General features: G+C 37.8%; 1 protein-coding gene across 2 annotated transcripts in view; it reads right to left on the bottom strand.

The window, feature by feature from the left end:
• The window catches only part of DDAH1 (dimethylarginine dimethylaminohydrolase 1), a 150,258-nt gene that overhangs the window by 44,074 nt on the left and 79,615 nt on the right, over nucleotides 1-26,569 (bottom strand). Inside the window, exons 1-2 of one of the 2 annotated variants that reach the window (XM_069596383.1) lie at nucleotides 2,373-2,515; nucleotides 735-834 (exon numbers count right to left, since the gene is read on the bottom strand). In XM_069596383.1, coding sequence (XP_069452484.1) covers nucleotides 735-834; nucleotides 2,373-2,375 — 103 coding nt within the window. In that variant the 5' untranslated portion in view covers nucleotides 2,376-2,515. Of the gene's footprint in view, nucleotides 1-734; nucleotides 835-2,372; nucleotides 2,516-26,569 lie in introns of those variants that run through there. The other variant, XM_069596374.1, reaches the window with a different exon arrangement.

The following is a 26,569-nucleotide window of genomic DNA, read 5'->3' on the forward strand; positions in this document are numbered from 1 at the left end:
GGGGAAAACAAACTCTCATTATCAATTAAAAATTATTACTGATGTCTTGTTGATCAATATAGCTAGTATGACTCTGGAGACCCAGATTTTAGCACATGACTTTACAAAAACAATAATAATATGATCATAAAGAGCTGGAAAAGTTAAATGCTGAAATTACCATTTCTGTAGTAGCTATATTACACCCATTATAAAAACTGATTTCAGTTAGATCAGTAATATCAGCTATTTATATTTTGTTGAGTTCTGCTATTATTCATCTGGCATTAAGTCAAGCCAATTTACACTGAAAATTATTTAAATTTATCTTGCCATCTAGGAAGAAAATTATTTTTAAATGACAGATCTTGAATTAAGAATCTTTCAAATACAGACTGGATATACTGTCACGCAATGCAAAACTATGCAACTCTTAAGCTAAAGTTGTGGAAGAACACAGTAGACACAACCTATAAAATGATATATATATACTGATAACATGTAAAATAAGCAACTGTGCACACAAAAGTACTAAAGGTACTTTAATATTCAATAAAAAAAGTATTCAATAATCCAGATATTGAAATGATTATCTTTGAATGAAAGGTCATTTTTTCTTTTCTTTCTTTTGTGCTTCTCTGTATTTTCCAAATCACTCTTACTTTGGTAATTAATAAAAACCTATAATTAAGCAAGGGGATATAGAAAAGGTATTAGAAATATTTTTAGATGGGAAAAAGTAAATACAGCTCTACCTGTGAATAAGACATCTCCACCATCTAAAGTTGCATTTTCATCTTTCATCTCTACTATGTTGAGCTGAAGTTTTTCTAGTGCTTCTTTCATCATGTCAGCCTATTGAAAATAAAATGATTCAAATTAATATTCTTACCATAGAAAACCAGTCATCTAAAACTTCAGATCACTGAATTATGCTCCCACGTGTACACAAACACACACAAGCATACTCTAGTGAAAATATAAAGTGAAAGTGAAGTCCCTCAGTCATGTCCGACTCTCTGCGACCCCATGGACTGTAGCCTACCAGGCTCCTCCATCCATGGAATTTTCCAGGCAACAGTACTGGAGTGGGTTGCCATTTCCTTCTGCAGGGGATCTTCCTGACCCAGGGATTGAACCTGGGTCTCCCACATTGCAGCCAGACGCTTTACCATCTGAGCCACCAGGGAAGCTCATGAATATATAAGTGCAGTATATATTGAACCAGCCATGATCATTTGCAAGAGAAGAAATTATTTGTTAGAAATTGTCTATTTTGTCCCCTTCTAGTCTAAAATCAAGGCAATATTAAGATCTCTCTCGTTTTTGTCTATTGGAATTGACTACTTAGAGGACATTGTTGTAAGTGTGACTACTTAGGGTACAGGAGTTGAGGAATGTGGGGGACAGAATACTTAACCCAGCTACACTTGCCAGAAAAATACAAGATTTAATTTTAAATTTTAAGTCAGTCAGGAAGAATTGCACACACAGAGTAATATGTGGAAGGAATATCAATGACAATAACCAATAACTTGAAATCTCAGCTCACTGGACTATTACTGTTTTCCATTTAAATGGTTGCTAAAATATCAGAACATCTAAGGCTTCTCTGTAAATCTGAACTATTATTTAAATTTTAACCTAGGTCTCTACAGGTGATTAATACATACAATAACTGTAATCAAACCAAAGAATACCAGAAAATGAATTTCAGAGACTTTCTATGAGTTCAGGGATCAGTCTAAAGCACAGAGATACTCTGAGGTGGACCAGGGAGCACTTAGAGTTGGGTTTACTTTAATACAAGAGTAAAATATAAGGCATAACAAATGCCCTTTGAAGCTCAAAATTTAAGTCCTTCCAACAGTTCAACAAAACAATTTCAGTACTTCTGAAGGTCTGTATAACTTTTAACATGGTAAAGACATACATTGAGAAGACATGAATAGGGACTAAGGGAAAAACAAGAGATCACGTGATACTGGGAAGAGCAAAAGTTCTTCTGGCAAAAGTTCTCCCAAAATACAGCATGCCCAGTACACATAGTGAATCGTCAATGAAGAGTTTAGGAGACATAAACACAGCAGAGTAAATTCTAAAGTAGTATAAACGTGGACATATTTGACAGCAAGCCTGACATTCATGCAGTCAAAAAAAAAAAGTAAAGAAAACACAAAATAAAATAAATATATCATCTCATCTTTGTCCTGGAACTCATGTAAAAATTCCACAAACTAGAGTGACTCAAAACAATATAAAATTATTTCCATGGATGAAATGGTCTTCATGTAACAAATACATCTAGTAATTTCTTTTAACAGCAGGTTTCCCTATGTAACAGGAAGTGGACTTGTTGCTATAGCATAAGAAAGAAGCAAACTAATATTTACCATGACTTGTTGGGCTACAGTGAACCCAGGAAAACACACAACTGTTTTCTTCCGGCATCTGCCTCTGTGTCCAAGGAAAATTCACTGAGTTTGGAGAAATAAGAGAACTGAGCTAGTTACCTTTGGTTTCTATTACGAATGCCACTGTTTCCCTTATAAATTAACCTTTCAAAGATTACTAGGAATTCAGCAATAACAAGTATCTTTGATCTGAAAAGTTTACATGTAATATTTCAACTCAGGAACTTTAGTCAATTCTTAATTAAGAGTTTAAAGAGACAGAAGTAGGGAGGCTAATAGATACCAGTTTCAGGAATACTGCACTTTAAAGTCCTATATCTTTCCGATTAAAGTTTTTAGAGGATAAAATGCCTGCGGTTTCTTAAAAGTTAAACAGCTGCACCAACATGAAAAAACTGGCTTTTGTGTAAGGACTTAAAAAAAAAATTCAGTCATATCTACACACACAAAGTCATTAGGATAGGCCCATACCATAAACACAGCTGATGCTATTACTTTCAGAGTTAAGGGTGTGGACAAGTTTAAACATGTTTTAAACATTAAGTAAACAGTTTTGAGAATTGCAGGATGATACAGCATCAGATGGGCAATGCTAACCCCAGTGAAATTTCTGGAGAAGAAAACTAGAGGATCAACTCCATTCAGGACCGCACACTCTTGGCATAATGGTTCCATGAGGCAGACAAACTTGACTGCAAACAAAACCCAGAGTTGCCCTGACACATGGCCCATAGCAAGCCAGTTATTCAGGTAGTTAGAACACTAAATATAATTATAGAAGTGGGAATTTTTGTGGAAAAGGTCCAAACCATGAGCCTTCAAGAAACTGCCCAGTCTATGGTTTCATGGCTGTGTTTAATGTTGACATAATTAAATTTCAAGAGGAAAAAAAAAAAGACCAAGCAACACCCGCCTTTCACTGAAACAGTAAACTTGCAGAGTGGAAATTAACATTACTCAGGGTGGAGAGAAACTGTCAGAACAAACAGTATTAATTCCAAAGGTTGAGTTGAATGGGTCACTTTAGCCCATGAAATCAGGAATAAAAATGGCAAATTAGAGAAACAAGCTTAATTTTTGATCCTAAAAAATTTACAAGAACTTCTTCCCTTTTCACTCTACATGCATTCTACACGCAATGTTGTGTTGGTTTCTGCCATACAACACAAACCAGCCACCAGTTCAGTTCAGTCGCTCAGTCGTGTCCAACTCTTTGCGACCGCATGAATCGCAGCACGCCAGGCCTCTCTGTCCATCATCAACTCCCGGAGTTCACCCAGATCCATGTCCATTGAGTCGGTGATGCCATCCAACCATCTCATCCTCTGTCGTCCCCTTCTCCTCCTGCCTTCAATCTTTCCCAGCATCAGGGTCTTTTCCAATGAGTCAGCTCTTCATATCAGGTGGCCAAAGTATTGGAGTTCCAGCTTCAGCATCAGTCCTTCCAATGAATATTTAGGACTGATTTCATTTTTGATGGTCTGGTTGGATCTCCTTGCAGTCCAAGGGACTCTCAAGAGTCTTCTCCAACACCATAGTTCAAAAGCATCAATTCTTCGGCACACAGCTTTCTTTATAGTCCAAATCTCACATCCATACATAACCACTGGAAAAACCACAGCCTTGACTAGACGAACCTTTGTTGACAAAGTAATGTCTCTGCTTTTCAATATGCTGTCTAGGTTGGTCATAACTTTCCTTCCAGGGAGTAAGCGTCTTTTAATACATATATCAACTCCTTCTTGAGTCACCCCCAACTCCCCCCATCTTTTTTTAAGTTTATATTCTTGTTTCTTTTTGCCCCACCTTTTCTCCTCCCATCCTTTGTGACAGATTTCTTTCCTGGCCACAGGGGGTTCGGGCCACACTTGCTGCTTCCAATCATACAAACCACATGTCTTTTAAGAGCTGGTACTATTTGAGGTGGGGCTTCCCAGGTAGCTCAGTGGTAAACAATCTGCCTACCAATGCAGAAGACACAGGAGACACGGATTTGGTCCCTGGGTGGGGAAGATCCCTGGAAGAGGAAATGGCAACTCACTCCAGTATTCTTGCCCCACGGACAGAGGAGCCTGGTGTGCTACAGTCCATGGGGTCACAAAGAGACACGACTGAGCACGCACTATTTGAGGTAACTGCCTTTTTCTTTTCTTCTTCCCTCACTCCCTTTCTTTTCTGGAGTATAAATGTGAAAAAATGTAGAGTTCTTGGGTTACACATTCACAGTCACTCCTCACTCCTGGATTATGATCCAGGGCATAGGGTTAAAATCCCAGTTCTGCAATTTACTAGCCAGGTGACTTAAGCTGTTTAACTTTTGAGCCTCAGTTTTCTCATCTAAAATGGGTGGCTAGTCATAATAGTGGCAACTTCCTAGGCTCTTCCTGAGCATTAAATCCATGAAAAACAGCATGTGATAATTGCTCAATAATACTAGATATGACTTTGGCTATTTTGATGAAAACCAGTGACAAATACTTGTATTATGAAACTGACCTCCAAGAGAAAAGCTGTTGCTTTCTCTTACATTTGGATGAGTTTCTTATGTTTTACCACCTTATGACAAATCCCATCTGTTTTCCGGAGAATTAAAATTAGTCTTTTCTGCAAAGCCAATGTAAAGTCAGGGCACAAACATTGAGGACACATTTAAATGTAAATCAATCCGATTTGATTTCATTCCAGCTCCTGGAAGTTGCCAGGCTATGTGGTAGATTTCTTGTATAATCTCTGCTTTGAAATAGCCCTCTGGAGGTAATACACGAGGTGGGAAGTGGGCTTGTCCTGTAAGATGTTCCACAACACTCAAAAGAGTGTCAGCCAAGATGGTACAGAATGATTACAGTTATTGAAGACATTACATTTCAAAAGGGTCGTCTAAAGAATTTCTGCTCCTTCCTAATGCCTGGCCTTCTTTCCTTACCTTTTCTGTTCTACTCTCTTCTGACTTTCTTTTATGGCTCTCATTTCTGTTCCCTCATTTGTCCTGTCATGTTCACATCATCATCCTGCCTTCTCCTTTCATTCCTTTTGGGTTCTCACGGTGATGGCAAGAAGTGAGGATTTGAATACGGGCTGTATCATTTACTGAGCAAACCCGATGGCTCCGTGGGTAAAGAATCCACCTGTAATGCAGGAGACACAGGAGATGTGGGTTCAATTCCTGGGTCAGGAATATCTCCTGGAGAAGAAATGGCAACCCACTCCAGTATTCTCGCGTGGAACACCCCATGGACAGAGGAGCCTTATGGGCTACAACCCAAAGGGTTGAAAAGAGTTGGCCATGACTAAAAACAAAGCACAGCACTCTATCACTTATTAGCAGTATGACTTGGGATGAGTTAACGTCTCTGAGCCCAAGTTTTCTAATTGGCCAGTGGGATAGTGTGTTCTCTTTAATGGTTATTATGTATGTAACAAATTAATATGCAGAAGGCGCCTAGTTCAGCACCTGACACATTGTGTGCAAAACCAGTAGTTGGTATTGTTATTATTTTGCCCTAAATTAACTTAGTGCTTTGGATTCTGGCTCTCTTTTGAAAAAATAAAAATGAAACATGCAATTTTCATTATGAAACAAAACATTCTGATCTTAACTCTCCTTTTCTTCTTGCAAAATTCCCCCAAAAAACAAAATACCAAAACAAAAAAAACTTTACACATTTTTATTGGCAAGTTATATTCTAGAATAGTTTGCAATACACCATAATTAGTTGCAATACTCTTTATTTAGAGGCCAACGTTTTCCAGTTAGCCCTATCCAAAGTTGTCTTTGATGCATATTTTCAACAACGTTCATTGGGAATGTTTCCCACCTTCCTTTCGGATGCTGTGACTGTGCTCATGAGGCCTGATGAACCACTCTGTGCTGTGCTCCATTAAGAACTGCACCTCTGTTTGCCAAGCCACTTTCCTTTAGCTGCCTCTGCTCAATGGGCTGCCAGATGTTCTGACTACAAACGAGGCCCTTGGCATTGGCCTGTCTGCAGCTGACAGGCCTCAGTCACCTGTAGTTCTGGGAGCAGTGCTGTCAACACTGTTAATACTAGGTTTTCAGTGCCCATCCATTTAAATGTTCTGAATCCCTTTGAACTCATCATATTATGGGAACTTTAAAATTATCCTGTCATCCTGGTCTAGCTCTGAAGAACTGAAGAGCAGCAACATAGTTTTGTTGGTAGTGAAACGGTTTCACTTTCGCAACTTGTCACTGACTTTGTTTTGCTGCTCAGTGTTAAGTGCGACTGCTGAGGAAGTCACTCAAGAAGCAGATGTGATGTCTTCAGCTCGTCATGACACAGCTGGCTTGGAGCTTGCATCAAAGCTGTACTGTGTTGTCCCTCGTCACACAAAACCCTTCATGTGTTTATGCCACCTTCATGTTCTTTGTTAATCAGTACATCTTCAGCCACTGTGGCCACCTGAACTAGCATATTTGGGTGATTGTGTAACAACACTTAACATCCGTATCATGCTTTCACATGTATTTTCTCATATGATCAACATTTCAAGTTCAATAAACACTTAGTGGATGTCAACTTTAAAAAACAAAACAAAACAAAACAGGTTGCAAAGATTAAAAAACCTCACAAAACTATAGTCCTTGTCCCCAGGAAGTTAGCTATCCAGTGGGGAAGATATACCTTATGAATGTATAATGACAGTAAGATGGAATATTTGTTGTGATGCTCAGAATAACTCCAAAAGGTAGGAAGGGTACACAATGATATACCCATTTTACATATGAGTAAACCGAGGCTAAGGGAAGCTGACTGACTTGAGTCAAGCTTCCTGAGCCCATGCCCATGTTCATGTTCATCTGCACTGCACTGCATGATCATGATTCTACTGAGGTCTTATCATAGAGTGCAGCTCACATTGGAACTGGAGCTCATGCCTTCTTTTTTCCAACTCTGCACATTTAAGTCTACTCTGGGTTCCATGATCTCTTCACATCAGAGATGGATGACATTTCTGTATGTTAGGGCCCTAGGATGCTAAGGTGTGATGTAATAAACAATATGAACAGGATTATAAACCATGGCAGGAATGTTCACCAAGGATGCGAGGATGGCTAGCATTTTAATTGCCACCTTTCAACTTTGGGATGCCTTAGGCTTATTCAGTGGTTTATCCCTTAACTTTTCCACATGTACTAATGAAATTACTAAAGTTAACCAAAACCACCACCACCCACACACAAAATAAGATCAAAAAGGAGTTTAATATACTAAATGATTCAAACTTAAAAATTTCTAAACGGAAACATATTGAGATTCTCTTCTACATTCTAATTCTAGGGCAAAGCTCTTAGGAAGAATTTAGTTAGCAATGATAATAGCAAACATCCATATAGTCTTCCCATGTGCCAGACACTCTACTAAGAACTCATATTGAATTTACCTAACCTTCCTAATCCAATGAAACAAGTAGTAGCAGTGTTTCTGTTTTACAGATGAGAAAGCCAAGGCAAGGCTGTGACTTGCCCAGGGTCTTAGAGCTGCAGAGCTGAAATCTGACCTTAGAGAGCTTTATTCTAAAGTTTGTGTTCTTCTTTCCTATACAATTTGTCATTAACAAAAAGACAATTTAGCTAACCACTGTGCATTTAAGTGAAAACTAATGTTAGAAGTGACTGTGAGAATCTATAATATTCCTAAAAACATGCGCTGTGTGCTTATTTACTCAGTAATGTCCAGCTCTTTGTGACACCATGGACTGTAGCCTGCCAGGCTTCTCTGTCCATGGGAATTCTTCAGGCAAGAATACCAGAGTGGGTTGTCATTCCCTCCTCCAGGGGATCTTCCCAACCCAGGGATCAAACCTAGGTCTCCTGCATTACAGGCAGAACATATATTCACTTAAATCTATTTGTTTAAAAAAAAAAAACGTGGACTAAGATACTCTGGAGGAGGGCAGGGACAGAGGTACAACTTTCTAGCAATGTGAACTTTGGTTTTGATTTCTAAATATCCTAAATTTTGCTTTCCTAAGTGTACACCAACTAAGGCTAATGAATTTGAGGAGTCATTACTTCACCCTTCCAACTTCCAGATTAGATTATGAGAAATTAGTTGCAGAAAAATCTTTAAATAGTCAACAACATATTTTAATTACAGTGAGATTACAATAGCATATGGACATGTGAATATACTTCAAACCAATTCAATCAATCTGGAGAGCTTCTGAGAAGGGTTTCTGCCACACTGGGAAGTATGGTAGGCTTCCCATAAGGAATTCCAAGATGGTACCCAAGACAGACACCCTCTGATGGGTATGCCATGTGTAAACCTCTCCCTTTGAGTTTCAAAAGGACTTGCAAATATGATGAGTTATCACTCCTGTGATTAAGTTACATTTCACAGCACAGGTAAAGATATTTTGCAGATGTAGTTCAGGTCCTTAATCAGCTGACCTGAGTTACTCAAAACAGAGATTATCTTAGATGGGCCAGGTCTAATCAGGTGAACCCTTAAAAGAGGGTTTAAAGGTCAGAGATGGAGGAAGTCAGAAATATGTTCTCTTACTGTTCTGAAAGAAAGCAAACAGCCATGTTGGGAACTGCCTGGTAGGGAGGGGGCCTACCAGGTGGCCTCTAGGAACTGAGAGCAACTCCTAGTTGCTAGCCAGCAAAAACTCAGGGATCTTAGTCCTACAATCCTGAGGAATTGAATTCTGTCAACAGAATTCTGAATTAGCCTAGAAGAAGACCTAAGCTCCAGGTGAGAATACAGTCCAGCTGACAACCTGGTGCACTGTGCCCAGACCTCCAACTTATAAACACTGTGAGATAATAAATGGGTGTTCTTTTAATGCTATGTTTATGATAGCAATAGAAAACTACAGGGAGAACCCCAAATTTTTTAAAAAATGTATTTAAAAAGGCTTTGATCTGAAGCAAAATGTTGAACTAAATGTTCATCTCCGAGTTGTTCAGAATATGGTGTACTAGTTCTTAAAATGTTCATAAGAAATTCCCAAGAAAATAATGATTTAAATAAATTTAGGATTCCAGACCCACTAGTTTCCTTAATCCATTATTTTTAAAAAAGATTTACTTATTTATTTTTGGTTGCGCTGGGTCTTCACTGCTTTGTGGGTTTTCTCTAGTAGTGGTGAGTGGGTGCTGTTCTCTGGTTGTGGGACGCAGGCTTCTCATTGTGGTGGCTTCTCTTGTTGTGGAGCTTGAACACAGGCTTCAGTAGTTGCAGCTTGTGTGCTCAGTAGTTGGTGCTCCCCGGCTCTGGAGCACAGGCTCAGCAGTTGTGGCGCATGGATTTAATTCCTCTGTGACTTGTGGGATCTTCCCGGATCAGGGATCGAACCTGTGTCTCCTGCATTGGCAGGTAAATTCTTTACCACTGTGCCATCAAGGAAGCTCTCCATTCATTATCTATTATTTACTGAAATCTTATACAATTAAAATTTTAAATGAAGAAAACAAGTTGCAATTCCATTAGAAATCTAATACATCCTTATGTCTTCTTTGGAGAAATGCCTATTTAGTTCTTTGGCCCATTTTTTGATTGGGTCGTTTATTTTTCTGGAGTTGAGCTGCATAAGTTGCTTGTATATTTTTGAGATTAGTTGTTTGTCAGTTGCTTCATTTGCTATTGTTTTCTCCCATTCAGAAGGCTGTCTTTTCACTTTACTTATAGTTTCCTTTGTTGTGCAGAAGCTTTTAATTTTAATTAGATCCCATTTGCTTATTTTTGCTTTTATTTCCAGTATTCTGGGAGGTGGATCATAGAGGATCCTGCTGTAATTTATGTCAGAGAGTTTTTTGCCTATGTTCTCCTCTTGCACTGTTGGTGGGAATGCAATCTAGTACAGCCACTATGGAAAACAGTGTGGAGATTCCTTAAAAAATTGCAAATAGAGCTGCCTTATGACCCAGCAATCCCACTGCTGGGCATACACACCGAGGAAACCAGAATTGAAAGAGACACGTGTACCCCAATGTTCATTGCAGCAGTGTTTATAATAGCCAGGACATGGAAACAACCTAGATGTCCATCAGCAGATGAATGGATAAGAAAGCTGTGGTACATATACACAATGGAGTATTACTCAGCCATTAAAAAGAATACATTTGAATCAGTAATGAGATGGATGAAACTGGAGCCGATTATACAGAGTGAAGTAAGCCAGAAAGAAAAACCCCAATACAGTATACTGATACATATATACGGAATTTAGAAAGATGGTAATGATGACCCTGGATGCGAGACAGCAAAAGAGACACAGATGTATAGAACGGACTTTTGGACTCTGAGGGAGAGGGAGAGGGTGGGATGATTTGGGAAAATGGCATTGAAACATGTATACTATCATGTAAGAAATGAAGTGCCAGTCTATGTTCAATACAGGATACAGGATGCTTGGGGCTGGTGCATGGGGATGATCCAGAGAGATGATATGGGGTGGGAGGTGGGAGTGGGATTCAGGATTGGGAGCTTGTATACACCCGTGGTGGATTCATGTCAATGTGTGGCAAAACCAATACAGTATTGTAAAGTAAAATAAAGTAAAAAAAAAAAAAAGAAATCTAATACACGCTCAAAAAAATTAAAATGATAAAAGTAAATATGTAAATAGCAATACAAAGCAAAACTGTGCCTTGGGCCATTCCAATCTTACTTTGTTTCATTTGTTCAGTAAATATTGAGTGTGTGTTGTGAGCTAGACACCATGATAGACAGTGGTCAGCGGCCATCAAAAATAGGACATGATCCCTGCTATATAGTGCCCTTAGGGTAATACACATTAAAGAGTTACACATTATGACGAGGAATATTGGAGAAAACAAGAGTGTGCTTTGAGAAATAAGCAGGGTACATGATTCAGTAGGTCCAGGAAGGTCACTCTGAGGAAGTAACATTTAAGCTAAGAAATCAAAATCATAACAGCAATCTGTTACTGCTGGAGGGTCATCTGGAATTCTTTAGAAACAGAAAGGTTTCTGGATGATCCTCAGATTATAAACAGCTCAACTTCATCTTATGAAAAATTAAGGAAAGGCTTACTGTGTTAGGAAAATGGTCGGTAGAACTGAAAATTACTGAATACATTAAAATCTTCAAAACTTATCAGTCAAATGAACGTCATTAGTCCTGTGATTATTCCAGGACCTCATGATATTTATAGGATGCATGTGTGTGAAAGTTTTACAACCACCTAGTTCATGTCTCTCTTACTGAACCTTTGTAATACTATTATTAAATATCCATTGCATTTTTCCATTGATTTCTTAGATTTCTAAACTTACTGGTTTATTTCCAATGACAAATTCTAAAAATTAACCAGGATATTTAACATCTTGGTTTCCATATTTGTAAGATGAGAGGGCAGAGCTTAAGAATGAGATCATTTCCAGCTCGAGATTTCTAACAGTTGTAGTCTCAAAACAATTTTTGGCATTCATAAATGTGACTCTAACTGTAATTCCATTTATCCCCTAGAGAGTTTACTGAAAACACCCCAGATGGTTATTTATGAGTAAAGTATTCTAGTATTTAACCAAATTTAATCAGAAGCAAGAGTCTGGGGACTTCCCTGGAGATCCAGTATTCAGGAGTCCAAGTTCCCACTGCAGGGGCAAGGTTCCATCCTGGTCGGGGAACTAAGAGCTCACAAGCTGAGAAGCCAAGAAGAAAGGTACGAAGCTGGGTATATGGATGCAGGGGAAAGATAAGACTGACCCAAAAGTGAATTAAAAGATCCTAGGATAGGAACCTCAAAATCATAGCAATCTTTTATGGTGAATGGAAGGATTCTGCTGCAGTGGGAAAAACTGTACCTAGAAAATAAGGTATATATGTGTGTCTTAATGCTAACTTTTGATACTTATATTTTATTATTATTTTTTTTAGTAACCCAAAGTACTGTTTTTTACCTGCCAACAGGGAGAATAATTATACTGTGTAGAATAATGCCTTTCCTGTATAAAGACAGATGTCAGGCCTTGCTTTGCTGCTAACTTCTGTGTGCTTATAAAGTATAGGAGATTTCATCAACTTTGGGTTCATTCCTACCCAATCCCCAGGATCAATCATGACCTGAAAAAGGAGGATTTAACAAGCTCCAGGTCAATGCTCTGGGATGTAGTATTAACTCTTTCTTTATGCTTTGTCCCATTTAAGACTATATACCTAGGTACTGCTTTTTGATTCTTTTCCCTGGAGTCTTGTTCTAGTAACTTTCCCAAGTCTCTCCCTATGAGTAGAGTCTTTCTATATGTTCTTTCTAAAAATCTGAGGTTTGGTCCTACAAGCCAGCATTGTAGATGGGCTTTCCAGGTGCTCACTACACGCAAGTGATCCTTGTCATCTCTCTCCTAAACACAGAATGAGTATCATCAAGGTCTGAGAAATCTCTTTCTTAACTACTCATAACTCTGGCACTCTTATGATTTAAATGCCACAGACTTAACTTTCATCATTAAGTAAAATTTATTGAGCTCTTTCTAAGCCCCAGGCATTGCGGTAGGTGGTTTTACATGGATTGTCACAGTTAATTATGCCGCATCCCTTCAGGTATCTCCTAGCCTAAGTCAGTCATGGCAGTTCCATCCCTCTTAGGAGGACTGGTGCAAATGACCTACTTTTAGCCACGGAGGAGAAGTCTGTTGAGTTTCTGGAGACACAGAAAGAAACATAATCCCATTTCTTTCTGTATGGTACATTGTCCTGTATGGTACCTGGAACTGGACTGGTTTGACAACATGATATCACCTAGCATGACAGGACAGAGCGACAGAAAGAGCCTGGATCCTTGATGACATTGTGAGCTGATGAAGGCACCAGTCCCGGAACCCTGGAGTTCTGATACATTAGATTCTTCATTTCCTTAATTTGATTTAAGTTTTCTCTTAGCTGCAGCTAAAAGAAACTCATTTACTTATGTAACAAAATTGATAAGCAGTAGCTAGAGTCCATAACAAGACAAAACTACTAAAACTCATTAAATTCTGATGTAGAAACAACTAGTAATGAAAGATTTTTCTCTCTCTAGGACTACGCCATGACTTGTTATTCAACAAAGGACACAATATGTAAGATGCTGTTTTAACTGATAGTACCCACTATCTTGGCTGATAAGCATGTTGATCAAATGTCACTTATCACATGAAGACCACTCTGCTCATGGAAAACAGAAGATTATAAATAATTTGTAAAGTGAAAAGTACCCCAGGAAGTATTACATTGCCTTAATCTGCAGATAAAGCACAATAGTTATAGCTCCATATATCAGAGTTGGAAGTCAATGTTCAGCACTCTGATCTCTGAACCAGGACTTAGAACTGGAGGAATGTGAATAGGAAGGTTAGATATAAAAACAGAAAGAAACCCAGTGGGGTCAGAGTACACAGGATAAACAAAAATAGCTCTGAAGAAAACTGGGCAAGTTTTCTTTCCTGTCATTATCTGGAGAGAACATGAAGACATAGCAGCAAAGTTCTAGATTTTCAAAGGCCCATGCATTAAGATATCACAGCAAGACAGTTTTGGGGAAGAAGGCTGGAAATGTGTAGTTTTTAAATGAAAAGCAAAGCAGGAGCTCTTGCTGGTCTTGTCACTCTTTTGATATAATGTACTTATTCAAGTGGTCCATTTCCTTGTTGATGATAATGACACAGTACGTGTATTGAATTTCTAAGAGCCACTGATACTCTGTCTGCAGAGAATAAATAAAAATATGATTTATCACCAAATACCAAAGGGAAATAAGTGTCAGCTGCCAAAGGGCCTGCAAGATTTAGTATGTTAAAAACTAGAGAACTGACAAGTTTCTAAAATTTTAAACTAATTTTCCCGAAAGTTGAGAAGCATAAAAATTTGCTGGGCACACCATCCAAAATAAGCACCAGACATCAAACCTGAAATGCCCATAATTTTCTATGAATTCAGAGAAGTTGCATGTTGCCATTTATAAAGGCAAACAGACTGAAAGTATGAGAAATATTTTGTATGTCCAGTACACAATTCATACATTGTAGGTACTAAGCTGCCTGAGAAGCCTGCCAGCAGACCCCTGCTCCCGCCCCAGCTGCAAGCCCTGGCTGCATTAGATATGCCTTCTGTATGTTCCCATGTTACTCGGGGCATTCTACTAACAAAAGATCTGGCCCCAATAGACCCTCTATATGTTCAATGAAAGAACAGCTGAACAACTTTGATAGTTATAGTAGACATGGCTTCTAGAAATATTATAACACATTTATGCATAAGTTTAAAATATCCACTTTGTTTAACCAAGGCACAGTTGCAAGGTGGGGTAACTTCTTCTAGACAACCCTCACTCTTAAAGGTAAGCAGAGTCATCTTTATTTCTAAAGACCCCCAAGTGAAGACACTACCCCTTGGTCTATTTGTCACAGTAATCATTAACTCTTCTCTTTACCTTCTCCAATAAATTGATTCATTTATTGGGTCATTCAACAAGTACCTATTCAACATTTTTAAACACATCTGGAACTATTCTAGGCCCTGGAAACACATCAGTGAAAAGATAAAATCCTTGTGTGTATTCTGGCAGGGATATGGAGGGATCAACAAGAAATAACAAACAGAAAAATATTAGGTAGAGGTAGACACTATGCAGAGATTTAATTCTCTGGATATGATGTATAAAATAAGTGGTAGTTACTGTAGATTGGGAGGCTAAAAACACCTTTCTGAAAATGTGACATGCATACTGACATCTAAATGACCTCAAGGGCCAACAGGGAGAAGAATGTTCCAACAAAAAGCAATGCAAAGGCCCTTAGGTAGGAGCAAGTGTGACTTGTTCAAGAAACAGAACAGACTGAAAGATAGTCAGTGTGGGACTATGAATAGGGCAAGTATTATGAGCTGAAGTGGCTCCCTCCCAAATTCTTGTGTTGAAGTCCTAATATTAGAATATGACTCTTTAAACACAGGGCCTAATTAAGTTAAACTGATTGGGGCTTACTAGGGTGAGCCATAATCAAATATGACTGGTGTCCTTACACGAAGAGGAAATTAGAGCACAGACAGATACAGAGGGGGGATGTGATGAAGATACAGAGGGGGGATGTGATGAAGACACAGGAAAAAGGTGGCCACTTGCTTGTCAAGGAGAAGTCAACCCTGCTCATACCATAATTTCAGACTTCTAGCCTGCAAGTTTGTGAGAAAATGTGGTGGTGGTGGTTTAGTCACTAAGTCGTGTCTGACTCTTGTGACCCCATGGACTGTAGCCCACCAGGCTCCTCTGTCCATGGGATTTTCCAGGCAAGAATACTGGAGTGGGTTGCCATTTCTTTCTGCAGGGGATCATCCTGACCTAGGAATTGATCCTGTGTCTCCTATATTGCAAGCAGATTCTTTACTAATAAATTTCTGTTATTTATACCACCTGGTCTATGGTACTTTGCTATGGTATCTCTAGAAAATAAATGCAGGAAGGTATTAGATATGCAGCAAAGGGATTTAGGATGGGGACAGATCATATAGAACTTAGTAACCCAGCAAAAAGGATTGGAATTTTAAGTGTTATCAGAAGCCACTAGAAATTTGAGGGAGGGAGTGACATGGTTTCATTTACAAAGGTAATTCTGGCTAGCTGCTTTGTGGAAAATGGACTGCAAGGCAAGATGATACAGGGAAATTAGTTAAGAGACCATTGCAGTAGACCAAGTGAAAGATAATGGTGGTTTGAACAAGGGTGATGATAGTGAAGAAAAAGAATAGTGGCTGGATTGGAGATGTGTTTTTAAGGAGAGCTGACAAGACTTGCTGGTGGATTAGATGTGGGGGTGAAGGAAAGGAAAGAGTCAAGAATGATTCAGATTTTGGTCTTGATCAACTGGGTAAATGGTGGTAGCAATTTTTATATAGAGGAAACTAGAGACCAAAGGCAAGTTTGGGAGAAAATTCAAGCTTTGTTTTGGCCATGTTGAAATTAAAATGCCTTCTAGATATTCAAATAGAGAGGACAGCACATTTGAATATATTAATCTAGACTTCTGCAGAGTAGTCGGAACTGGAAATAAGACTTGAAGTCAATGACATAAAATCTAAAACTAAGGAACATGAGAACTCTATCTCAAACTCCATCCTGCAGGAAATGAGGTGACAATTCCTCCTAACAACAGTATTCCAAGAAAGAGACTCCAAGAGATATTTAGATCCATTGCTGTTACAAGGTATGGTAGCTATTTGCAGCAATAGTTAGGAAAACCTCCTTCTGGCAGCAAAGCCCTGCTTTATGCATATTCATTATGATTACACAGTACCAGGATTAAAGATATGGAAACACATAAATGGATTGCAATGAACTTTCCAGATGTAGTAGGTATGTAAAGTCTTCAAGCGCTACTTCTTCTCAGTCGCCTGTCCATTTTCTTGTTAAATTCAATTTTGTGGAAGCTACACAACACAGTAGTAATATATGACTTTATTCATTCAGAAACTTTCAATTTTGAAATTATGATCACTTGAACAGACAAGGCAAAGTTCATTAAGCAAATAAATAGAGTATACAAGGCTATAAGAAGAACAACTTTCAAACATGGTTTAGATGAGTCAGTCTACACTATATTTGCACTATAGCACCATGGGCTGAATAAATGCTACTGTGCCAATTATAATACATTTTTATTCCCTTATTCAAGTAGGTTTGCTAAAATTCTTTCTTGATTGAGAGAAACCTTTCATTAGTAGGTATGCAATGATTGCTGTATGTGCTAAAAATCAGTAAGGCTGCATTTTCTTTAAAAAATACTGTACTTACTAATTGTTTTAACCAATTGAAACAAGCTTTCTTCACAGTTGGTGCAAGTTGGTGCTTTTTTGACTGCAGCACATTGCCCAGTGTTTGAACACAATATGCAGGATGGTTTTTGGAATGCTAGTTTTTTTTTTCCCCTTCTGACTCTTGATTGTGTGTGTGTGTGTGTGTGTGTGTGTGTGTGTTGTGATTTCAGCCTTCATTAAAGATGGCTGTGACAGGCTCCAGCAGGGATAACAGAGGAGATACTAATTCATTCTAAGAAGAGGCCTTTGGATTCTAGGCTATAGTGTGGCAAATATTCACCCTTTATCATATGTTCAAACATTTGCTTCTTTTGGAACCTATTTAAAGCATATACGTGAAAAGCCATCAGCTGAGTATTTGTATGCTTATGGATATCAAGTAAAGGTTTATTTCCAACAGTAGTTGTATGAAATGGCTAGCTTCAAGAAATTGTTCTTGTTTTTGACAGTTGTCCACATTCTAACATGACGGTAATAAAAATAGTGAGTAATTTCTCTTCTCTGTTATCAAATCTGGGCATCCTTAGCTGGACTGAGACTGGAACAGTCTGATAATATTTTCCTAACAGAAACATTCCAGTCAATGTTTTACCAAGGAAAACTAATTATTGTCTAGCTAATGAGTTTTGCCTTTTCCAAATTGCTTTAGAAAAATATGGTAATCTTCTTGCTCTTACAGTTTTTCTCCCTTTCCCTCTCAAAGGTTTATTTCTGCTTCTAGTTTGTCACTAAGTATTAACTAAAATAAAACATTCATTTGAGGAATAGCTACTAGTACCTTCTCTAACAGAAGGGACTTGGTTTTGAGTAATTCTCAAAGTACAATAACCTTAATACCATCTAGATTCTCTTCTTATGAGGCAAAGCATGATGAAATTATATTCTCAGAAATGCCATTGCCCCTATTTATTGTTTTTTTCCTTGAACTGGAGCTGAGCTGGCAAGGTTCCATTGTCTCTCAACTAGATTTATTATGGATCAGATGCATTCCATTTCACAACAGGAATGTGCTCATTATAAAATGTACAAAGCTTATAGTCTAACAAAGCATACACTTTGTTAGCCAAAAACCACTCTAACAGGGGGAATAGTTTGTAAAGTGTTCAGATGTATCTGAACTAAATTTAATATCACAGAAGCTGATGCTCAAATCTTGAAATAAATCTCTGTAAACACAGCAATGTTTATGCTTTCAAAACTAAACTGAATGCATTTTAGATCTATGCAAATATACTCCCTTAGTATTTATTACTGACATTGTATAGTTAGCCAGGTTTTCTTATTGCTTCTGTTTCTTTCCGACAGTACCTCAGAGCCTTGAAAAGTAGATTAACTCTTTCAGGTCTTCAGAGCACAGTTCAACTTATTGCCTCATCAGTGATCAATGTTATTGAGTATTTGTGCAATGAACTGAAGAGCATCCTTATAAATAACCAGGGAAAAATTAAAAGATTCTTTAAGAACAAGAAGAATGTGGATAAATTTAGCAGTTAAAAGACTAGGTGAAAACTAGATTAAAACAATTTTTAGAAGTATGATTGTCAATAAAGACTTAAAAATGTGCAAAAATGAAAGAGCTATGATTGGTAAATAATGGTTGTTGCATCACTAGTAGAAGAAGCTGAGGAATACTTAAACATTTAAAACTTAATCTACTATAAACAACTATAGTAACCATTGCCCATTCTGGCTCCCAAAGCAAATAGATTCAAATGCATTTTTTCTATTATTCTAAACACCTCAAATTAATGTGACTCTAGCTAAGGAAGAGTGAGCTGTTAGTAGCTATCTTGCCGGAGTCTTTTTGGCTTGGGATATCAGCCCCTGGTTCATCTGTGGCTCACTCCATCCAGGTTCTCACTTTTAGGGTCTTCTTGCTTCTCTGGGATATCCCTCCACACAGAACTTGAAGAAGACCCAGCATAGCTTTTACTCCTGCATGACCCATGTCTAGCCCATGCAAACACTTCCACAAACTCTGGCAGTGCAATTATGACCAACACAGTAGCACTCTTTGGGTTCCACATCTAAACAATTTGTTGCCCAGTTTCTAGCTCTCAAGATCACCTAGACTTTGGTCCATGGCATTTTCCTACCTGTAGGGAATATATATCAACTCTCTGAGGGGTCTCTTTAAAGCCTAATCTCTATAGATAAAGTGAAAAAGGTAGCACATCCTATTCCACACATTCAATGTACAAAAATTAGAAAGTACAGATTCAGTTCAGTTCAAATTCAGTAACTCAGTTGTGTCCGACTCTTAGCGACCCCATGAACTGCAGCATGCCAGGCCTCCCTGTCCATCACCATCTCCCAGACTTCACGGAAACCCATGTCCACTGAGTCAGTGATGCCATCCAACCATCTCATCCTCTGTGGTCTCCTTCTCCTCCTGCCCTCAATCTTTCCCAGCATCAGGGTCTTTTCCAGTGAGTCAACTCTTTGTATCAGGTGGCCAAAGTCTTGGAGTTTCAGCTTCAACATCAGTCCTTCCAATGAACACCCAGGACTGATCTCCTTTAGAATGAACTGGTTGGATCTCCTTGCAGTCTAAGGGACTCTCAAGAGTCTTCTCCAACACCACAGTTCAAAAGCATCAATTCTTCGGCACTCAGCTTTCTTCACAGTCCAACTCTCACATCCATACATGACTACTGGAAAAACCATAGCCTTGACTAGATGGACCTTTGTTGGCAAAGTAATGTCTCTGCTTTTGAATATGCTGTCTAGGTTGGTCATAACTTTCCTTCAGAAAGTACAGATAAGTAAAAATTAAACCATTAAAAATCTTTTTAACCCCAAAACTGTGCATTGACATCACTGTTAATAATTTGGCACACAAACTCCCAGAATTTCCTATTAAATATATTTATGAGAAGAAATTTTTGCTCATCTATAAAATTATACTATAAGTGCACACATCCCATATTTAAATAAAACATGGGGCATTATTATAAGGTAACTTTAAAATACATTCACACTTTAAATTGAGATTGCTTTAAAGTGGACTTACTGAAAAGCTCTCTTCTGAAAACAGTCTTTTGTTCTTAGGTAATTCCAAATATAATAAATAAAGCTCCTTGTATTGAATTTCAGACTACTTCAAAACTTAACCCTAAGCAAAGATTAAGATTATTATGGTGATAAGAAAATTTGCCTTTTTATACAATTCATGGGATTCTCACGGCAACAGTCGACTCATTGGAAAAGACCCTGAGACTGGGAAATATACAAGGCAGAAGGAGAAGAGGGTGACAGAGGATGAGATGGTAGGATGGCATCACTGAGTCAATGGATATGAACTTGGGCAAACTCCGGGAGATGGTGAGGGACGGGGAGGCCTGCCGTACGTACTGCAGTCCATGGGGTTGCAGAGAGTCAGACACAACTTGGTGACTAACCAACATCAACAAAAGATAATTTGAGAGCAACTTTATAAAACATTTAAAGAAATGCTTCAGGATCAATTAGGATATATGCTAAAATTAGAGGATAAGTTATGTCACAATTTGCTGTGTAGTTCTTTGAATTAATCAGATTAATCAGATAAGAGAAATAAAAAAATAGAAATATTTATCTGCCCCCAAATAATTTGTTCTGAGACATCAGTAAAGTGTTTCTTCTGTGATGATACAAAGCTTAAGTTTTTGAACCACATGCTGATTCAAGAATTCCACTATCAAAATGATTGATTATTAAATGCTGGACAAAGAGAGGTCCTCTGTTCCTTGTGGGTACATAGAACACACTCAGAATGCACTTGGTGAATCCAATTCCTCATTATCTTGAAGACACTTGATAGCCTATGATATCTGATGAAGCTGCCAACTCCTTGTCTGCTCTGACTACATGCCATGTACCCCATTTTATGACTAAACAGGATTTAAAATTCATGAAGGTTGTTGAAAGCTTAACTGTCACATTCAACTCATTCCAAAGTGTATGGGAAAAAGAGCAGAGCAGACATTTCAACTGAAGCCATTATTGTGCCTGAATAAACATATTCCATTAAATTGCTAATAAACCTACTAGATGTTGATCACATCAGCCATATAGTTGCATTCTTTTCCTTTATACCAACTCCCCCAATTTCTTCTGTGCAGCATTACTCTTTCTGTGTCCTTTATTCCAAGGTTGCTGTGCATTCAAAGCACTTATTCAGTAAGTTTGTAATCCAGTTTAGTATGCTGTTAACAGAATTCTTTAAAGAAGATCATGGAAAAGGAAAATCAAACTTATTTTTGGATCAGTGACCAATTTTAAAGGAAACACATACTAAACCAGTTTAAAGGAAAAGGTCAGGATCCATGAGGTATTAAGGAAAAAGAAAAGAAAAAACATTCATTTCCACAATTTTCCGACATTCCTTAAAAATAAAAACAAGCTTAAATATGGAATGGCAGGGTCCTACTTCCCCTGTGCTAATGGTGGTGAACAGTACTGCCTTTCATAGGAAACTAGAAAGCAAAGGTTTTCCCTCAACACCAGGGAAGTTTTGGCTTCTCTTCCCTTCATTTATTCTGGGGTGCAAATTAAACCCTATAAATCTTGAGTTAGTCTCTCAAAACAAATAATAATACACAATGGATTAAGTGCTCTAAAGTTTCCTTTTTATTAGCATAACTAATTAACTCTCAATTACAAATGGTATATTAAGCCACTGCTGTATTCGTGTTAAATACTGAAAATACGTGAGGCTGAATATATATCCTATAGAATTAGGCATTTTTAAAAGAACTAATATACTACCTATACTGTCTACCTGATGACTGACTTAGTTAAATAATTTATATTCTATTTAAAGATCAATTGAAAATGTATGATGGTAAAAACTAATGTTAAGGGAACAAATGCTTTAATGTTAAAATTCTTTAATCAGATAGGAAGCAATTGTTTTGTGTATAATTTTTTATTCGGTATATCCAAGTAAAAGCCTTAGAAGAAAGTACAGGTCTCCCCACACTTTGGTACCAAAATGTTGTCTCTAACGAGTCAGTTTTCCAATGGGTAGAGTTGAGGTAGCATTTCTTTCCATAGAGCAACTAGTTTAAAATAACCTGCCAATGTAATCAAAATGCATTTTTTTTTCCCCTACCAGCAAAGTCAAGGTGAATAAAAGTAAAATCCACTTTCTGGATTGTTTTATGATCATCAAAATATTTGTGTCTGTCTTTTTAGAGTGACTAAGATTAGGTGTAGTGAAAGAGTTTTTCCTGCAGCTTCCCTGTGACACACCTTAGAACAGATAAAAATCAATTCTAAATCATGCACAAGCCATCGTAGAGAAGAAATAAATGTTAAAACAAAAATAATATCATTCAACAAAAATAAAAATGAATAATAGTCCAATATAAAAAGCTGTGAAATCACAGTAATTTCACAACCCATCAGAAATAGCAAAGCACAGTTACCTATAACAAATATTTTTTGATCATCTTATAGATGTCAAAGCTAGGTGCAGATATACATGTTGGCAAATTTCTAGACTGGAGAATTTAATGAAAAGAAGCTAGAAAGGATATATAACTCACAGAATCAAAGAATATTAAGATCAGGAGATCTTAGCAGTCATATGGATCAGGGGACCAAGTCCTACAAGGTTTAGGTAACTTTATCCATTCACAGGGGCAAAAGCAGGACTAGGACCCAAGGTCCCTTATTTATAGCATAATGAAATGCCTAACTTAGTAGAAATGTTTTCAAGACAAAAACTCAATGATAAGGCTACTAATAAAAATTGTTTCTTAGTTTGAGAATTAATAAATATCCTATTGATTACATACATATAGACATTTAAATTGTCTTAGACTCAAGTACAGATAACCAGATTTTATCTAAAGTTTTCACATTGCCTAGGATTTCACTTTTCATGGTATCAGATGAGGAAGTATTTGCTATCTGATGAAACCAAAGGCCACAGAATAAATGAGGCTTGGTGCTGGAAGACAAGGGTGAGGACTATGGTCCTATGTGACATTAGGCAGGCAGTAACATTTTTTGAGGTTTTCACATAATGTAGAGTTAATGGCCCAGGTGTTTTTCAATTTTTTGAACTGATAAAAAATTGAAAATCAAAGGTATTCATAGTGTCTGGCAAATTTCCCTAAAAGGTTCTTTAATAAAGTAGAATCTCTCTCTCTCTGCCCCTGTCTGCCTCTCTCTTTCATACACACACACACACACACACACACACTAACACACAAACACATACATGTGTGCATATATTTAAGCAGGATTTTTGAGTAATCTGTTTGAAGACTGGAGATTTGGCTTCCAGAGTTGATAACTTCTCTTCTTCTTCATTAATATATTTGAAGACTGCATACATTAAAAAACTGGAAAATACAAAATATAAACTGACACGGTTTTTGTATTTGATTTCTAACTTCTGATAGCTGAATATTTTGAAAATATATCTAAAGGAATAAAAATCATGTGGCATAAGAAGAAGGCTTATGAATATGAGGTAGTAAAGTAGTTAGACTGATTTTTACAAGTAACTTATTGGAATCCATCCTATCATTTCAAAAACAGTCTGCATATTGCAATTTATAAAAAAACATAAGTTAAAAATGATTTTGCTCAGTACATATGGGTGGGTGTCAGATTCTGGAAACCAGAAAGGGGTAAAAGAAGTTAATGAGGGTGAATGAACTCTCCTTTGTTAAAGGCAAAGTGTTAGAACAAGTGTAAGCTTTTAAGGAGTACTTTGGTATCCTCTCTTCTCCTTAAAGGCTGGTTTCTCATAACCTTTTCTCCAAATATGACCAATGCAAATCTTAGCTTTATGTATTTAGCATGTCCACTTTAATAAAACTTTCTAGTAACCTAATGGGAAGAGAATTGCACCTGTTCTAGATGGATTATTAAAAAACAATAAATTAGTACCCTGTCTAGAGCCTGTGATTTTTAACAAGTAAAAACTCTGGCAAATGAAACACCCTATTCTTGTAAATGAAGTAAACATTCAGACAGGTATTCTGTGACTTCACTAAGCCAAACATAACAGGAAAAGACTCCATACAGTTATCTGAGACTGAAGGAAATTTATAGTGACAAGTAAACAGAAAAAAGCCGCTAGAATAATCCACAGTTAAAATTCTGAATCAAAAAGTTTTTTTTACCTTTACCATATTTAAATTTCCTAATGTACTTTAAATACAAAACCTGCCTTAGGCTGGACACACAGGTATGTGTTAAATGTCACTGACTGCTCCATTGCCTGTAAATAAATTATTTCCATCATGGTTTATCTGGGGTAAATTTTGCTTTCTGCCTCAACACAATCATACAATGGTATTAATAACGGCTATAATGAAACTTACAAAGAATTATCCAATCCCTGGTTTTCACAGATGGACAGAGTGAGGTCCAATTGAATTCCTGTTCAAAGTCACAAACTGGTAATAGTTCAGAGCTATACCTTCTGTCTCCCAGAGCAGTGGTCAGGGCATCATGTTCTTGACACTGTATGCCCATCAACAACAATGGCTGCAATAGCACCATTCAATGATGGTGCCCTTCTAAGCACTCCTCCTAGATGTTTATACTCAAACATCATAAAAATCCATGAAGTATATGCTATTTTCACCACCATTCTACAGAAAAGGAAATGGAGGCACTGAGAGCTTAAATAACTTTTGCAAGAGTCTTCCTCCAGAGTCACAGCAGACTCTTGCTCTTAACTATTACACTACTGTTGACTCTTGTTTTCTCTCGTTCCCTTTATTCAGCACACTCTAACGGAACTTATCTTTCCTCTAACTGCTGCTGCTGCTAAGTCACTTCAGTCGTGTCCGACTCTGTGAGATCCCATAGACGGCAGCCCACCAGGCTCCCTCATCCCTGGGATTCTCCAGGCAAGAACACTGGAGTGGGTTGCCATTTCCTTCTCCAATGCATCAAAGTGAAAAGTAAAATTGAAGACGCTCAGTTGTCTCTGACTCTTAGTGACCACATGGACCACAGCCTACCAGGCTCCTCCGTCCATGGGATTGTCCAGGCAAGAGTACTGGAGTGGGGTGCCATTGCCTTCTCTGTCTTTCCCCTAAACTTGCTGACATTCTTACTCTCCAAGTCAGTGTCATCACTGTCCTCTTAGTCACCAAGCTTGGAACCTTAAGAGTCATCTTTGACTCCCCCCTAATTCCTCACCCTTCTCCACATTTTCGTCACTGGAAAGGCTCTTGAATCCATGTGCACTGAAATATGGCCTCATTCTTCATGTTCCAAGGCCTGAACAATCACTCAGTCTCCTAACTGCTCTCCTCATCATGGCCTTCTCTTCTCCAATTCATCACACACACTCTAACCAGAGCAATTTTCCTAAAACAATGGAAATCTCATCAATTAAAAAACCTAAGCTTACCTAACATTCACATTTGAAACTTTCTTTTAAATGTTTAAAGCTTTTTTTAAAATTGCTTTTCAAAATCTTATACAATTGTGTGAAGTTGGTATCATTTTCCTCAGTTTTGACCAAAGATGATGAACCAGGCCCCATGACAGTAATACGGAGTGCATAATTGAAAAATGACAAGCTCTGTTATATAAAAATGTCACTTTTTTTTCTTATAATTGCACATATTTTCTAGAGACAGAAAACAATCCAAGTAAATAGTCAAACCCCAGTAATTTCTGAATCATTTCAAATTTAAACTCAGTTAAATTCATATCCTTCCTTTTCTTCTCCACCTCTTTTTTTCTCGGTAATATTCGGACAGAGCATTTACACAGAACCCTGTGCTGGCTCTTTCAGGATTTACAATCATCCCACCACAGTCCTAGATTTTTGGTCACTGGCATAATTGTAGCTGAAATGGTCATACTTGCTCTGGTCTCTAGTTATATTGTTCATGCTGTCTTCTGCAACCGTATAATCTGATCCCAAATGTAAGATACCTTTCACTAGTGGCTTCCTCCTTTCTCTCTTTTCCTCTCCTTCTCTCCTTCTGTGTCTCTCTTTCGGACTCTGTCACACACACACACACATACACACGCATCTTTCTTCTCTGCTATTCATGGTGAAGGGACAGTAAACTAGGGATAACTGTATGAAAATCAAGGCCACAAGAGTACATGGGTCACCCCATTGTAGCCCAGAATCCAGGATAAGATGTTAGCTATTTCTATTCTACTCAAGATTTTCCATGTTAACCCTTGGATTCCACGAAGTTTGAAGTATCTCTGGGGTTTGTCAAATGCAGTCTTTAGTTTGCAGTGGCAGTGGATGGTATCGTTGATAGAACCTGGAGGATTGCTCCTCTTGATTTCCTCAATCACATCCAAGAGTGGACAGGCATTCTTCTTGCTTGGGAGTAACTCCATCACTTACTTAATCTCAGTCTCCACTGAGTAAAACTCAGACAATAATATGTTTTATAAAGATCAGAGGTT

This window comes from Ovis canadensis, chromosome 1, assembly GCF_042477335.2.
Source record: "Ovis canadensis isolate MfBH-ARS-UI-01 breed Bighorn chromosome 1, ARS-UI_OviCan_v2, whole genome shotgun sequence".
In the NCBI taxonomy this organism is placed as follows: Eukaryota; Metazoa; Chordata; class Mammalia; order Artiodactyla; family Bovidae; genus Ovis; species Ovis canadensis.